The sequence below is a fragment of the Solanum pennellii genome, chromosome 12 (genome assembly GCF_001406875.1).
Source record: "Solanum pennellii chromosome 12, SPENNV200".
Taxonomy (NCBI): Eukaryota; Viridiplantae; Streptophyta; class Magnoliopsida; order Solanales; family Solanaceae; genus Solanum; species Solanum pennellii.
Window position 1 is genome coordinate 51,248,361 of NC_028648.1, and position 15,122 is coordinate 51,263,482.

The 15,122-nt window shown below is 33.8% G+C and overlaps 1 protein-coding gene across 3 annotated transcripts; it reads left to right on the forward strand.

Annotated features, from left to right (window-relative positions):
* The first annotated feature begins 2,111 nt into the window (after positions 1 to 2,111).
* On the forward strand, positions 2,112 to 13,108 carry LOC107007545 (diacylglycerol kinase 1-like). 3 transcript variants are annotated; one of them, XR_001455116.2, is made up of 9 exons: positions 2,112 to 2,331; positions 4,985 to 6,502; positions 7,168 to 7,534; positions 7,693 to 7,769; positions 8,896 to 9,015; positions 9,212 to 9,376; positions 9,787 to 9,924; positions 12,520 to 12,725; positions 12,818 to 13,108. XR_001455116.2 is itself a non-coding variant. In XM_015206210.2 (8 exons), the coding sequence occupies exons 2-8, from the start codon at positions 5,306 to 5,308 to the stop codon at positions 12,667 to 12,669; spliced, it is 2,214 nt and encodes a 737-aa protein (XP_015061696.1). In that variant the 5' UTR covers positions 2,112 to 2,331; positions 4,985 to 5,305; the 3' UTR covers positions 12,670 to 12,936. The 3 variants fall into 3 exon arrangements, 2 of the variants coding, with proteins under 2 accessions (XP_015061696.1, XP_015061697.1); XM_015206210.2 differs by having other exon boundaries at positions 12,520 to 12,936; XM_015206211.2 differs by lacking the exon at positions 2,112 to 2,331 and adding an exon at positions 4,756 to 4,903 and having other exon boundaries at positions 12,520 to 12,936.
* Positions 13,109 to 15,122: the final 2,014 nt, after the last annotated feature.

A 15,122-nucleotide genomic window follows, 5' to 3' on the forward strand; every position in this document is an offset into this window, starting at 1 on the left:
CTTAACAACTAAAAGTATGATGCTTTTACGAACATTTTGAAATGCATGTTTGATAAAAAGAATAATATATATAAAAAATGTCATAAATTATTAAATATTTGACAAAAATATAATCTATCAAGTGTAATTAAAAAATGATGTGCAATGTAAATTCAATATTACTAAAACAAATGAACTGAAAATATACAATAAGTTATAAATTCAAAATAAAAAATTTAACACAATACTCTTATAACAAATTTCAACATAAAAATAAATATGATTTATTATTATTTTTCTCAATAAAGAAAACATAAGTTTATAACCTTACTTAACAATAAATTTTATTTTAATTTAAAAATTAGAATACTAATAAAATTATGCTAATGAGAAAATAAGCATGACATAAATAAATAGATAATACGAAAAAATTACATAGAATCATGTAAAATAATGTTCAGAACAAGAAGAAAATGAAATATAGTAATATAAAATAAAAATAAACTTTTACAATTTCTAGAATAATAATAATAATCAAGAACTTAAAATAATAGAAGTAAAAAAAAGAAAATTAAAAAGTAATCAAGTGGTAATTACACTATGTAATTATCAGCAATTCATAGCCTCTCCCTGTGAATTGTAGAGTGTAATTACACCTTGCCAATTACACCAGTTACTTGTTGATCAAGTAAATACATGTCCTTCCACAGGACAAGACACTGTAATTACATCAAATTCAATCACCTGAGTGTCCTTCCAAACAGGCCCTAATTATACATAACATAAAAAAAATATGTACCAAACAAGAGACTACTAATATTAGGGGTATGCCTCGGTCAGTTCAGTTCGATTTTATGTATTATCGGTTTGATTTATCGATTTTTGATTATTAGATATGCTAACCAAATAATAAACCAATAAGATATTTTTATCGGTTTTTGATTTTTAAATATGCTAACCAAATAACAAACCAATAAGAATTTTTATCGGTTTTCGGTTTTTAAATATGCCAACCAAATAACAAATCAATAAGATATTTTTATCGATTTTTGATTTATCGATTTTTAGTCGTTATCGTTTCAATTTTTTATTTATCCAATAAAAAATATCCGTAAAATATTATGTGACTTTTCACTTCTCTAAATAATGTGATTTAGTGAAATAAGAAAGATAATGAGAAATTGCATCAATAAGAGAAAATATAGTTCAAAAGTTATAATTACATGTCATGACTGCCAAAACATAAAATGGTATTTCTTATGTTAATCAAATTGCAGATCTTTACGAATTTGCAAAAGCCATAACCTACAATTACAAACTAAAGCTAAAGTCAAATTGATTAGATTAAAACTAAAATTAAAATGGGATAATGCACAATTACCCCCTCAACCTATGCCTAAAATCTCAGAGACACACTTATACTATATTAAGGTCCTATTATCCCCCTGAACTTATTTTATTAATAATTTTCTACCCCTTTTTTACTTACGTGGCACTATCTTGTGGGCCCAACACTGGTTGACTTTTTCTTTCAAACTAGTGCCACGTAGGCCTAAAAGGGGTAGAAAATTACTTATAAAATTAGTTCAGGGGGGTAATAGGACCTTAGTATAGTATAAGTGTGTCTCTGAGATTTCGGGCATAGGTTGAGGGGGTACTTGTGCATTTTCCCAATTAAAATTAAAATCAAATAGCTACAATTACAAACCTAATGTGAAGTGGATAGAGTACTAATAATTTGATATACTTGTAATGTTTAGTGATATATTAAATTATTAATATCTAATATTTAGGAAGAATAAAGTTGTAAAAATAAAGTTGTAAATTATTATTGTTTTATCAGGTTATCGAGTAAAAATCAATATCTAACCAATAACTCAATAACTTTATTTTATAAACCCATTAAAAATCCAATAATTCAATAACATTTTTTCTGTTAAATTTATTAATAGATTCAATTTTGTACCCCTAACTAATATAACTAATGCATTCGGTATTTTTATTGATTCACTCTACCAAATAACTACTTACTACAAAATATGCATAAAGAACTAAAAAGCAAATCCAAGCATATAAAGTAAAGTCAAGACAATAAAGTAAAGTTAACCCATTAAATATACCTTAATTGTTGTTTATATTGATATTTATGTATGTTCTAATCCTCTATTTGCTGAAAGCGGCATAAAACAGTGCAGATTTGCTTTTTATTTGCTTTGCTTCACTTCACTTTTGCTTTGATTCTTTACCAGCTAGGGTTTTGCAGCGACAAGTCTGAGATAAAAGACATTACTCGATCTCTTCTTATTTTGTTCATGTTCATTTGGTGAAGCCGCTACGATTGACATGTTGTTGGTATGACATTTTCTTTTGCGATTTGTGATCACATATATATATTTTTTGGTTTAACATGGTGATGTATTTCTCAATTTCACTGTTTATTTTTCTGTATATCCTTTTCTGGCTTTGGTTTGGTTGGGAACTTTTTTCAGTGTTAAGATTAAAGTAACTTCGACAAACTCTGGTTCTAAGGAAACTGATATAAATGGATATACATGATTCGTACTTGTCTGTCACTGAGGGTTGGTTTGATTGATACCTTTTTAGGTAGTACTATTATCTTTCCGCTTGATCAATCTGTATATGCTTTTTTGAAGATATAATTTTTCGTTATGACTTGATTTGATTAGAGAAGCAAGTATAGCACTTAGAATTATGAATGAGAAATATTGAAGATCATATATTTTTTGGCCTTCACTTATTCCCGTTGGTGGTGATGGTGGTTGGGGTTTGCAATATGTTTGAACTGTAACACATTATGCAGTGCCATGGATGTATCTGTTGGTTAGTGACACACACACATAAACATGGATCTATATCGTACTTACTGTTTCAGGAAGAAAACTAATAAGTATTTGTTTCACTATGATTTAGTCAAACATGTTCTGAATACTTAATATTATGATAAAGTTGTGATTTTGTAGAAATTTGTAACTATGTAAAAGTTCATTTAAAATATATTCTGAAAATCAATGTCCAAACTGAAGCCAAAAGTAGATTCTTTTTGCTCATACTCTGACATCCATCTTTCTTTTTGGAAGGGAGGCAGTAACAAAATACTCCTTCCATTGCAATTTGTTTGTCCACTTTTCTTTTAATCCCTTTCAAAAAGAATATGTCTTTCCATTTTTAGCGCTTTTTAATTCTAACATGTTCAAGATTACAAGTTTAAAGGAAACTTCGATACTGGTACATTCTGGCATCTTATGTTCAAGACTACAAGATCAAGAAGTCTTCTCTACTTTCTTAAACTCCATGCCAAGTCAAAACCAGGCAAACAAATTGAAACAAAGTTTATCGGGTTGTAATCCAAAGGGAGGGGATGTTGCAAGGATTTGGGGTGATTACTTATCAATTTTTGAAAAGACACGTTTAATTCTTGCTTCGACTTATTTTACTTTAGTTTCAAAATTTGACTAACATATTTGTGCATTTTGTCTTCTTAAATTAGTTATTCCCGATAGTTGTAAATCCGAACTAGACACATAGTTGTTGACCTCGAAAGGTTATTAACATCTTCTTTTTTCGATAATTTGAACCCTTACCCAATCTTTGTGTGATGTAGACTAATTAAACAGAGTTAATTGCAATTATTAGACAAAGTTAAATCAAAGCAAAGTGTACGAGCGTATGAGATCAAGGTATGGTTAGGCTGAAAACAAAGTTAATTGCGATTAGTAGTAGTAAATAGTGCCATAACACACCTTAACATGTTAGGGGGTGACTCTTCTCTGTTAAACCTCTAAAAGAGTTGTGACATTTCTTAGCCTCTTCTTTCACAAGGAAAATGAAGCGTGACAACATGGAAAATCCATTGGAAGTACTACAAGTTTATTTGTGTCTTTTCATATGAGTTATTTCCCTTTATATAACATAAGGAAAAATATTAGTTGTTACTTCCTTAGTGTGATTTCCTTCTTATGTCCCTTCTCTTATCCCTTTGTTTGTTGCCATATTAAAGCTATATCTTTTTCTAGTTTAATTTCTTTCATTATTACCCTTAATTTATTTCCTAGTGAAGCTTGGTGCTCAAGTTATCCCCAAGAGAGAAGTATTTGAGTATATGAGGTCTTTGATCCAAGGGAATGGGGAGATCAAGCATGAATGAAGTGGACTTGCATCCAACAATTTGTGTGACAAGAAGGTACCATCAAAGTTTATAGGTTAGTTTTATAGAGTAGTGGCTAGACTGACTTTTGTTGTATAGGGCAAGGTGTTGTCCAATCATGAATTTCCATGTTTAGAAGATGCAAGTGGCGAAAATGAAGATGTTGAGATGGATGTGTGGGCATACTAGGAGTAGTAGAATTAGGAATGAGGATTTCCATGAAAGTGGAAATGACCTCTGTGGTGGATAAGATGAGGGAAGGGAGACTCAGATGGTTTGGGTATGTGAAGAGGAGATGTGTAGATGCCCCAATAAGCAGGTGCGGGAGGCTTGATATTGTGGGTGCAAGGAGAGATAGATGTAGGCCAATGAAGTATTGAGGAGTCGTGATTAGGCAGGATATGATGCATTTGCAGCTTATCGAGGACATGACCTTATTGGAGGTTACAGATAAGAGTAGAAGATTAGTAGGTAGTTGAGAGGTGTTCTTATTTCTAGCCTATTCCGGTCTCTGGATGGGTGGAGGTATGTGTTGATCGTAGTTTTAGCATATTCATGTAGTCTTTGGTTATGGTTTGATTAGCATATGTGGTTTGCTGTGTTTAGGTGATTGCACCTTGCTGTTGATATCATGGTTCCTTGCATATATGCTTCATACTACTTTGCTATTAGTCATGTTTATCTTTTAATTACTGCTTTGATTTGCTTGAGCTGAGTCTTTCAGGAACAACCTCATTACCTCAAAGAGGTCGTGGTAAGGTGGACACTCTACCCTCCCCTGATCCCACAAAGTGGAATTTACTGGGTTTGTTGTTGTTGTAATTCTTTTCCTTATTGCAGGGTACTTTTTTGTCTTTGCTACCCTCGTCAAAAAGTTTACAGCCCTTTGAGAGGGCAAACAAAATGAGCAGAATTGCAAGTTTGGAGTGTACAACCACCATCACCTGAGTACTTCACTGGAACATATGTGATTATTGGGGAAACAAGGTAACCGACCTCAGGGGACTAATAACCAGCTTCTGGGGCTTCAAATGGTTTCTTCAGTAGAAGTTGCACGATGCAGTTATATATGTTAGTTTAATGTCCTTTCTGGCTGTTAATTTGTTACTTTAGGATATGTTCTGCAGATGTTTGTGAAAATTATGGGAATATAATTAGGAAATGGAAGACTATCAAGAATTAGAGTTTCCCCTTCCTAGCTGGATCAGGAAAAATTCCTCTGAGATGGCTCAATCATGGTTCTTGATTCTCTCCTTTTTCATTGCTGGTTTAGTTGGAATTCTCACAATCTTTTATACAGCTTTCCAATGGAGAAGGAACGTAAACATTAGTTGGATGAAAGCCATAGCTAGGTCAAAGAAAAACCCGAAAGCCAAGTATAAGGTCCCTGTAGCTCCTCATACTTGGACTCTGGAATCCATATCTCGAGGAAAAAGTTTAACTTGCTGTGTCTGCTTACAGTCTATGTCTCCATCTCAAACTCTTGGACCAATGGTGGCATCAGAGAGTTCTTTTAATTGCTGCAACACTTGTGGTGCAGCAGCTCATCTTAGTTGCTCATTGAATGCTCTTAAGGATTGCAAATGTGTATCAATGTTTGGATATAAGCACGTGGTACACCAATGGGCAGTTCGGTGGACAGAGGTGGCAGATCAACCAGATGAATCCTGTTTCTGCAGCTACTGTGAAGAGCCGTGCAGCAGTTCATTTCTTGGGGGTTCCCCTGTATGGTGCTGCTTATGGTGTCAGCGCCTGGTTCACGTTGATTGCCATGCTAATATGTTCAATGAAACAGGTGATATTTGTGACTTGGGCCCTTTTAGAAGGCTTATTTTATCGCCTCTTCATATTAAAGAGTTAACTAGGACATCCTCTGGTGGACTGCTTAGTTCCATCACACAAGGAGCCAATGAGATTGCATCTTCAGTACGTGCTAGTATTAGAAGTCAAAGCAAGAAATACAAACACAAACACAATAACAAAAAAAATGGAAATGTGGTTTCTGCGGGCAATGGTGACACTATTGGTAACACATCCACTGAAAGCACCACAGATACTTATCAAGTAAATGATACTTACAGAGAAGAGGAAAATTATAATGGTGGTATACAGAGAGAGAATGTAGATCAGCATCAAGGAAATGTTCTGAAAAAGCTTGTATCTATACCAAGCTTCAAGAGGAGTTCTTCTATCAACCAGAAGGATGAGTCTCAGTTAATACGAATAAAACAGAAATATGAATTGACTGATTTGCCTCCAGATGCTAGGCCTCTGCTAGTTTTCCTAAACAAGAAAAGTGGAGCTCAGCGAGGAGATTCACTTAGGCAGCGATTGAACATTTTGTTAAATCCTGTGCAGGTCAGGTCATTTAGAGCAACATCTCTTAGCTAGTCACTTCTCTTTTGGCACGACTACATTGTAATTTGTTTGCCCTCTATCTACGTATGTAGGAAGATTTGTGAATCAGTCGAACAGTTGCTTACAGATTAAGAAATGTTACTACCATGGGATACGACTTAGCTACAAAGTTAGGGCTTTACCATATCAATAAAAAAAGCTTATAAACCGCGGGCCATTGGGCGTCGGTCATATCATATATACATTATTAGGATAGCTGTTTGAACACATTTCAATTGATAATTTACGTTTCACCTACAGACAAATAGGTTGATTACTCGATATAATATCAAGCATTTGTCACAGGAGAATCGTCAATCTTCATTTTCAGTTGAATTGACATGAAGATTGTAAAATTTGACTTACACAGGCATCTATCAAGTCAAAGGGAGAGAATTAAAATAGAAAGAAGTTTAGTTTTTCCGTTTTACAGAATTCTAATGTAAAATAGCTAATTCCTGAGCTAATCATGCCAGTTTGACTATAGCTCCAATTTTAATGAGTATCGTGGAAGGTGATTTATTATTTTACTATTAGCTTTCATAGTGTTGTTTACCTTTTAGTAGATTCAAAAATTTGATGTCCATGAGTGTCATTATCTGATGTTGCATGCATATGCTAATTAGGTCTTTGAGTTGAGCTCAACAGAAGGACCCGAAATAGGTCTTTATCTATTCAGAAGTGTCCCTCACTTCCGGATTCTCGTTTGTGGAGGAGATGGAACTGTTGGTTGGGTTTTGAACGCTATAGATAAACAGAACTTTGTTTCACCTCCACCAGTAGCAATACTTCCTGCTGGGACGGGAAATGATTTGGCTCGAGTTCTTTCTTGGGGTGGTGGCTTGGGTGCAGTTGAGAGGCAAGGAGGTCTTTGCACACTTTTGCATGATATCGAACAAGCCGCGGTAACCATTCTTGATCGTTGGAAAGTTTCAGTGTTAAATCAACAGGGAGAGCTGCTTCAACCTCCAAAGTTCTTGAACAATTACCTTGGTATGTTAACATGTCTTTTCATGTCATATATATTAGTGATATCTAAATCATCTCCAGTGATATAAAAGAATGTTGAATGTTTTGCTTGGAAATATTGAGTGAGTTTTCTCACTTTCTTTGATATAGAATCTGATGAATGTTTTTCAAGTGATATTCAGGTGTTGGTTGCGATGCAAAGGTTGCATTAGAAATCCATAATATGAGGGAGGAGAACCCCGAAAAGTTTTACAATCAGGTAATGCAAATATCTTTTCGTTTTAAGTGGAGAATATGAAGCATGACAATTTGGTTGGTACGTTTGATATGGTAACTATGCCTTTATTCCAATTAAGTTGGGGTCAACTACATGAATCTTCATTGTCTATGTTTTAACATTTAAGTTAAACTCGTGTCATCATCATAACAACAACACAACAGTATACTTAGTGTAACCCCACAAATTGGGCCAGGAAAATGTAGTGTGTAGCAGACCGTACCCCTGACTTGGAACCTATAGAGAATGTATTACTAATACATGGAAATTCTTGGTATTAGTAATGCAATGGGATTCAATGCATGAATTAGCATGCTTAAAGACCCTCAAAACTTTTTTACACCTTTTTCACCATATTTCTGGAGGGTATTTTTGTAAATAAGTATTTTAAAAATTATTGTGCAATGGCCCCTGCCTAGCTCGAGTGGCAAAAGGTGGAAGATTTGTGTCTTAGGTCGCAACTTTAAGCCCCACACCATGCAAAGCGAAGCCCGAAATTTAAGTGGAGAAGGGTAGAGGGGCGGGCCCAATATCCACCGAGTTTAGAAGGCTGTGATTGGTCCAAAGGGCGATGGATTTCTCGGTTATAAAAAAAAATTATGCAACTCATGCTATATTTAATACACCAAATGAAACAATGCATAAAAATGATCTTTGCATAATTAATGCAAGTATTACTAATACATTCTATTTAACATTATTCTTTATACACCCTACCAAGCTACCCCTTATAGGTTATGCGAGAATGTGTGCATTATTCTATGTGGATAGAATGTGGAATATGAATGTGGTTATTACATAACACATGGATTAAAATGCTAAAATGACCAAACTAACCCTCATCTTAGTAAAAAAGTTTTATGTTGTTTAAAAGTAAACAAATAGTCTAAATTATATATTATATACTATTGTCTAATACATCAAACTAAATATTCAGCAAGATATAACTCATCCTTGCATAACTGTCTTTTTACCAAACGATAGCTTAGAGGTTGAGGTTCATGATTGTTTGATTCATATAGGGATAATGTTTATTGATTACTTAAGTCATTTATGTATGTATTTGTATTTCTGTCCATGCTGAAAATATTTGGGGAAACTTTTGCAGTTCATGAACAAAGTTCTTTATGCCAGAGAAGGCGCCAAGAGTATAATGGATAGAACTTTTGCAGATTTTCCATGGCAAGTTCGTGTGGAGGTTGATGGTGTTGAGATTGAGGTTCCTGAGGTATCTGTCTAATGCAAAGCTGCACAATTCTTGTGAAAAGTTCATATGTTTTTTTTGTTTACATTTAAGTCATTTTACATGCTCACTTCTTGTTATATATATATCCGGAGTTAGTTTCCTTGTCTGGAGATTACTCAAAATACAACTTCTAGTTAATTGATCAGATGTGTATTGATCACACTCCTTCTGTTTCTAGGATGCAGAAGGTGTTCTTGTAGCTAATATAGGGAGCTACATGGGCGGAGTAGACTTATGGCAGAATGAAGATGAGAGCTATGATAATCTTGATCCTCAATCCATGCACGATAAGATGCTGGAGGTTGTTAGCATTTCTGGTACCTGGCATCTGGGGAAGCTGCAGGTATATATTAGGCTATTCCGGAGATGATGTTAGTGTAGTGAATAATCATCATTTTAAAGCTTTGTTTCCTAGAGATGTTTCAATACTGTTTTTAGTGATGTTAATTACTTAGCTGTTGTTATTTTGTGTTCATATCCCAATGTGGTATCTGGTCATAATGATATCTTGTAGTCTAGTAGTTCAGTGGCAAGAGTTGTTGCAGATATAGTTAAGGCGTAAGTTAAGGTGAAGGAGCAACAGATGGATCATTGTTTCTTGATGGGTTATTTTGAATTGTGATCAACTGCTATTGTTTTAATCTGATTAGACAATTCAATTGTTTCTGGGACATTTTCATTATGGTTTATTTGGTCTTTCAGTTGCTTTTAAATGCGTAACTTCTGTGATAAGAGCATCGTTGTTGCAATCAGGTCGGGCTTTCAAAAGCTCGGAGGCTTGCACAAGGACAAGTGATAAAAATTCAACTTTTTGCTGCATTTCCTGTTCAAGTAGATGGAGAACCATGGAGTCAGCAACCCTGTACATTGACGATTACACATCATGGACAGGTCTTCCTCTTAAAATTCAACATTACTTAAATATTTGTTCCCTGAAGCATGGATCTGAGTAGTGTGTTCAAACCGAACCGAAACTGTTAACCCAACCAAAAAATTGTTATTGCATTATTGGTATTGGGATATCAGATTAACGGTTTGGAGGTGGTTTAGAATATTAAAAACGGGTTATCGGGATGGATCGTCTAATTTTTATATCGGATAACTGGTTAATTCAAACAAAATTTACAATATTACCCGTGATTATATAAAATCATCTCAGCTAAATAAACACCATATAACTGTTTGTTGATGGCCCATTTAACATTCTCTATTTCGAGCATTTTCTTTTTTAATTAGAATTTCAGTTGCTTCCCATAGAACAACTTAACTATCCATTTTAACAACTTTTGTAATATGCACCATTATTGAGAATTTATTTCTTCCATATCAGATTTTTGTTCTGTTTCATTTTTATTATGTTTGGGTGTATTTTAAGTTCTATGGGACACTGCTATGATTAGCATTTTTTCAAGTTTTTGCATGACTCCATTTGTGTGTAGTAGAGATGCTCATTAAAAAAAGGTCTTAGCAGCAAGCTCACATATGATGGCCATGACAGGCAATTCTTTAATTTTTGCTTGTCTGTCTCTCCATTTGTAGGATCATATTTTTAGTGGAAATGCTAAAGTGAGTTACTTGACCGATTAATCAATAACCCAATCGATAATCATTAAACCGGATCAAATAAACGAATATCTTATTGTTTGGTAACAGATTAGCACATATAAAACCGATAAGCCAAACCGTTAAGTGTGAACACTCAACACTGAACTGAATCACTTTATAAGCACCCCTAGATCTGAGACCCGTTGTATTTGGCATATCTGTGTTACTCACTAATAAGTACCATAATATCATGGGTGTTCTCGCGATTTGGAAGTGGTTGGAATGGGAAATATTAATTCTATCGTTCATTTCTTCTGCCGGGAACCGAATAAATATTTGGAGGAAGTGATTAGACAAGACAGGACACATCTTGAGCTTATCGAGGTGACATTAGATAAGAGAGTTTGGAGGTTGCGGATTAGGGTAGAAGTTTAGTTGGTAGTTGAGAGTTCTCTCACTTTTTTGTAGTTCTGGATCGGTGGTGGTACTTGGACCTTCTTTCTTGCAGTGGTATTAGCACGAGTCTGTTAGTTTCTTGTTTTTCGATTTCGATTATCACCTGTGTTTTTTTTTGTTCTTTGGTTATCACATTATTCTTTTTGCATTATTGTACTTTCCTCTTTATGTTGTGTGCATCTCCCATTTCACATTATTTCATTGTGTTGCTGTTCTCATTTATGTATATTCTTTTTTAAACTGCTTGAAAAAACTTTATTTCAAGTCAAGGGTCTATCCGGAAATACCTATCTATGTCTCCTAGGTAGGGGTAAGGTCTGGGTACACTCTACCCTCCCAAACCCCACTTGTGGGATTACATAGGTCTGGGTACACTCTACCCTCCCCAAACCTCACTTGTGGGATTACACAGGTCCGAGTAGACTCTACCCTCCCGGGCCTCCCCAAACCTCACTTGTGGGATTACACTGGGTATGTTGTTGTATTTCTTCTACTTTGTGTCCTTAACTGTATCGAAGCTATTAGTTTTTTTGAAGGTCAGTATTATCATACATGTGTGTGCGCATGCGCGCTTGAAATAATTACAAAAGGAATCCAGCCTTCACATCGATCTTAACAGCATGGATTCTAGTGGATCTAGAAGCGATTTGTTCTTTGATAAATGGTCACAGGAAGTAAGAGATTCTGCATCACCAATTCTTTTCACAAAAAAAGAAACCACTTGTTATTTAGCTTGTGTTGAGCTGGCTTGTTCTTCTAAGCATCTTTCATTTCTCTCTTTCCAAGTTGTCCACCAAATGGCCAAATAATGGCTGGGAGTTCTCCACCATTTCTATTGCTCCTTTGACATACCCACTTCCAAACCAGCTTCTCAACATATCCATTTTTATCTCAGCATATTTGAAAATAGGTCCTGCAGCTGTGAGGCAACACAGGGCAATACAAAAACAAATGATTGATGGTTTCTGGATAAATTCCATAAAGGTAGATTTTCCTGTGTCAAGTGGAGTTTGTGTCAAGTTGAGTTTTTGTCGCTAGCCACACATGATATGCAACTTCCACTGGTGCTTTAGATCTCCATATGCTTTTCCAAGGCACGAGTTATCATACTGTGAGTCGGCAACTAAGTTTATAATATGAGTTAGTAGTATTGGATCTCTGTATGTTTATCCACACATTATGGTGTATCTCTTGATTCTGTCATCCCCCCACTTTAATTTTTTTTTTTTAAAGATGATGTTCGGCCAAAGTCCTATCATAATGTCCAATTCTCTTGGTTCCTTGTGTTTCTCCTTTTTGGTTTGGTGGTGACACTTGAGATAACAAAACAAGTACTGCTGTTGGTATCCACCACATTTATGGCACTTGTCTTTTGGAGTTTGGACTATGAGTTGATTTAAATGGAGTGACATGGATTCGTACAGTCAATTCCAGCTTAGATTGGGATTGAGGCATTATCGTTTATCTAACACTGGTGTTTTATAGGCCTTTATGCTGAAGAGAGCAGCAGAAGAACCTCTGGGCCATGCAGCAGCCATAATTGCAGATGTGCTTGAAAATGCAGAATCCAATAAAGTAATTAATACATTACAAAAGCGGGCACTGCTTCAAGAAATGGCAATCAGACTGTCTTAGCTGCCATTCTTACAAGATTGGACGCTGCTGCTCTTTTAGTTTGCTACAGTCTCTGGGTAAGCATATGTGTACTAAAACAATTATTTGATTCATTGCATGGTTTGTCTACTTCATATGTAAAATATCTAAAATCTTGAAATGCTTCTAGCTGAAGCTTGTTCCTACAGTGAACTCTACAGTGTAAAGACTTCAAAATGAGGTAAATTTTGCAGCGGCGTGTTTGATTGTATATCATGTTTAAGGTTATCAAAACTTTTATTCTTCGTAGAGGCGGACCCTCGTGGAAGGTATGGGGGGCACAGTTTGTTATTTTGTATATAGATGTGTATATCTTGAAAGACGTGTGTATATACACGAAGTCTCGTTTGGTCACTGGTCTAGTTACTGAACAGCTTTTGCTCTTGCGGAAAGCAATGCGAGCTGGATTCCGAGCTTTCAACAGCCATCTTATTTTATTCTGAAAAGGTTCTAAAATGCCCTTTTAACATATTAAAAAATACTTCAGAGATGCCCTTCTTTCTACCTAATGGATTTAATTTTCTCTTTACTCAACCTATTGGGTAAAAAATGCTCTTGACACAATTGGAATGGTTCAGAAATGCCTCCTTTCGATTGGAATGGTTCAGATTTGTCGTTTTTTCTACCTGTTAGATTAAAAAAAAGAAAAGGGAAATCCCTTTGATGTATCAGAAATAAGTCAAAAATATTTTCTAATTCTAATTATATATGTCAAATTTCTTTTTGCTGCATTTTGATAATTATTTAGTTTTCTTTTGACTTGTATTTTCTTCTTGGAAAATCCTAGCTTGTTTGTCTTACCTAATAGAAATATTTGCTTAAAATAAAATATATGAACTATTATATGAATTAATCTGAATATATTTGAGAAAAACATTGTCGTAGTCCCGAAGAAAGAATAATTTCCTTATGTATGCCCATAAAAGATATTTCTTTTTGTTGAAGTTTTTCTGAGTGTAAATATATTGTATCACCTAACATAGTATATTCAAAAATCCATGTAATTTTTGAAAGACAAATTGTTAGATAATGGAAGAAATATAATTGAGATGCTAATAGAAGTAAAAATGAATTAAATATTCGAATTTGAACGGCTAAAAAGAATTTTAAAAAATATTTTGACACTGTAAAAACATTATATATATACACATTTGACACTATAAAAACATTATATATACAAATAATCTATGATATAAGTAGTATCTATCGTTGATAAATATATTTTTAGGTAGGAAAATGATAATTTTGAAATAGGTTGATGACTTTTTTTATTTATAGGCAGAAGGAGGATAACTTTGGGCTATTACAATACATTAAGAACATTTTTAACCGAATAGGTAGAAGGAGAGCATTTTAAAATAATTTTTACTACTAAGGGCATTTTTAAACCTTTTCTGCATTTTATTTAAGAAAAAAGAGTAAAAAATATCACTCTTCTTTGATTCATTGGTTGACATTTAGCCCATTTCCCTTACCTATTTTCTCAAAAGATATCCTGACTTGGTTCAGAACTGTAGATACGCGGAGTTCCCTTGGGGTAAGTTATTTTTTTAAAGCACTGATAAAATCATATATGTGAACTATGAACATCAAAAAGCTTTTATATATATCGATTACTTGGTATACAACAAACACTTCAATTATAATTTATTGGGTCTTAGAGGAAACTCATGGGAATGAGTCATTTTAAAAAAATCTAAGTTAATTTGAATTGATATGGGAATTTTCGTTTATAAAGGAGCACAAATGATAATGATAAATATAGTAAAGATAGAGGTAAGAATAAATTCATTCTAACAGTAAAAGTAAAACAATCAATAAATCAAATTAGAAGATATTTTTTACTCTTTTCCTTTTATTTAATTATAAAAAGTGGTAAACCTTTTTGCAGATATTTTTTTTGTCCTTGTTTGATAAATGAAAATAATCTCTATAGAATAAAATAAAAAGAACAATTAATCCATAATAGATAAAGTTGAACAACCTGTACACTGTTGTTCGCTCTCACTGTTGCCACGAATATGTAAGTCCGGAGTGTTACTTTCTTCGTCCACAATTGTTTGTCATGGTAAAATTATGTATATTTTTTAACAAAAATTAATATAAGGTGTAATTTGGCTAATATAACTTTATTACTATATCAAAAGTATGAAAAGTTTACGTAACTTTTCAATTGAATTACATTATCATTAAAGATAAATTTAAAAAAAAATTTCATTTCTTGATTATTTAAATTGAAAAATAATCTTGGACGTCTAATTTTAGTATACCTGTCAAACAAATGTGGATGGAGTATTTTTCTTTATCTTCTTACAAATACAGAATTCTATATCAATCAAATCCACTCTCGTTTATTGTATTTCTCATACTGCGTATTGGTTCTTTTACTAGAAAAAAAATCTTATTTTGTACGATGATTTATCTGCTAGTTAAAC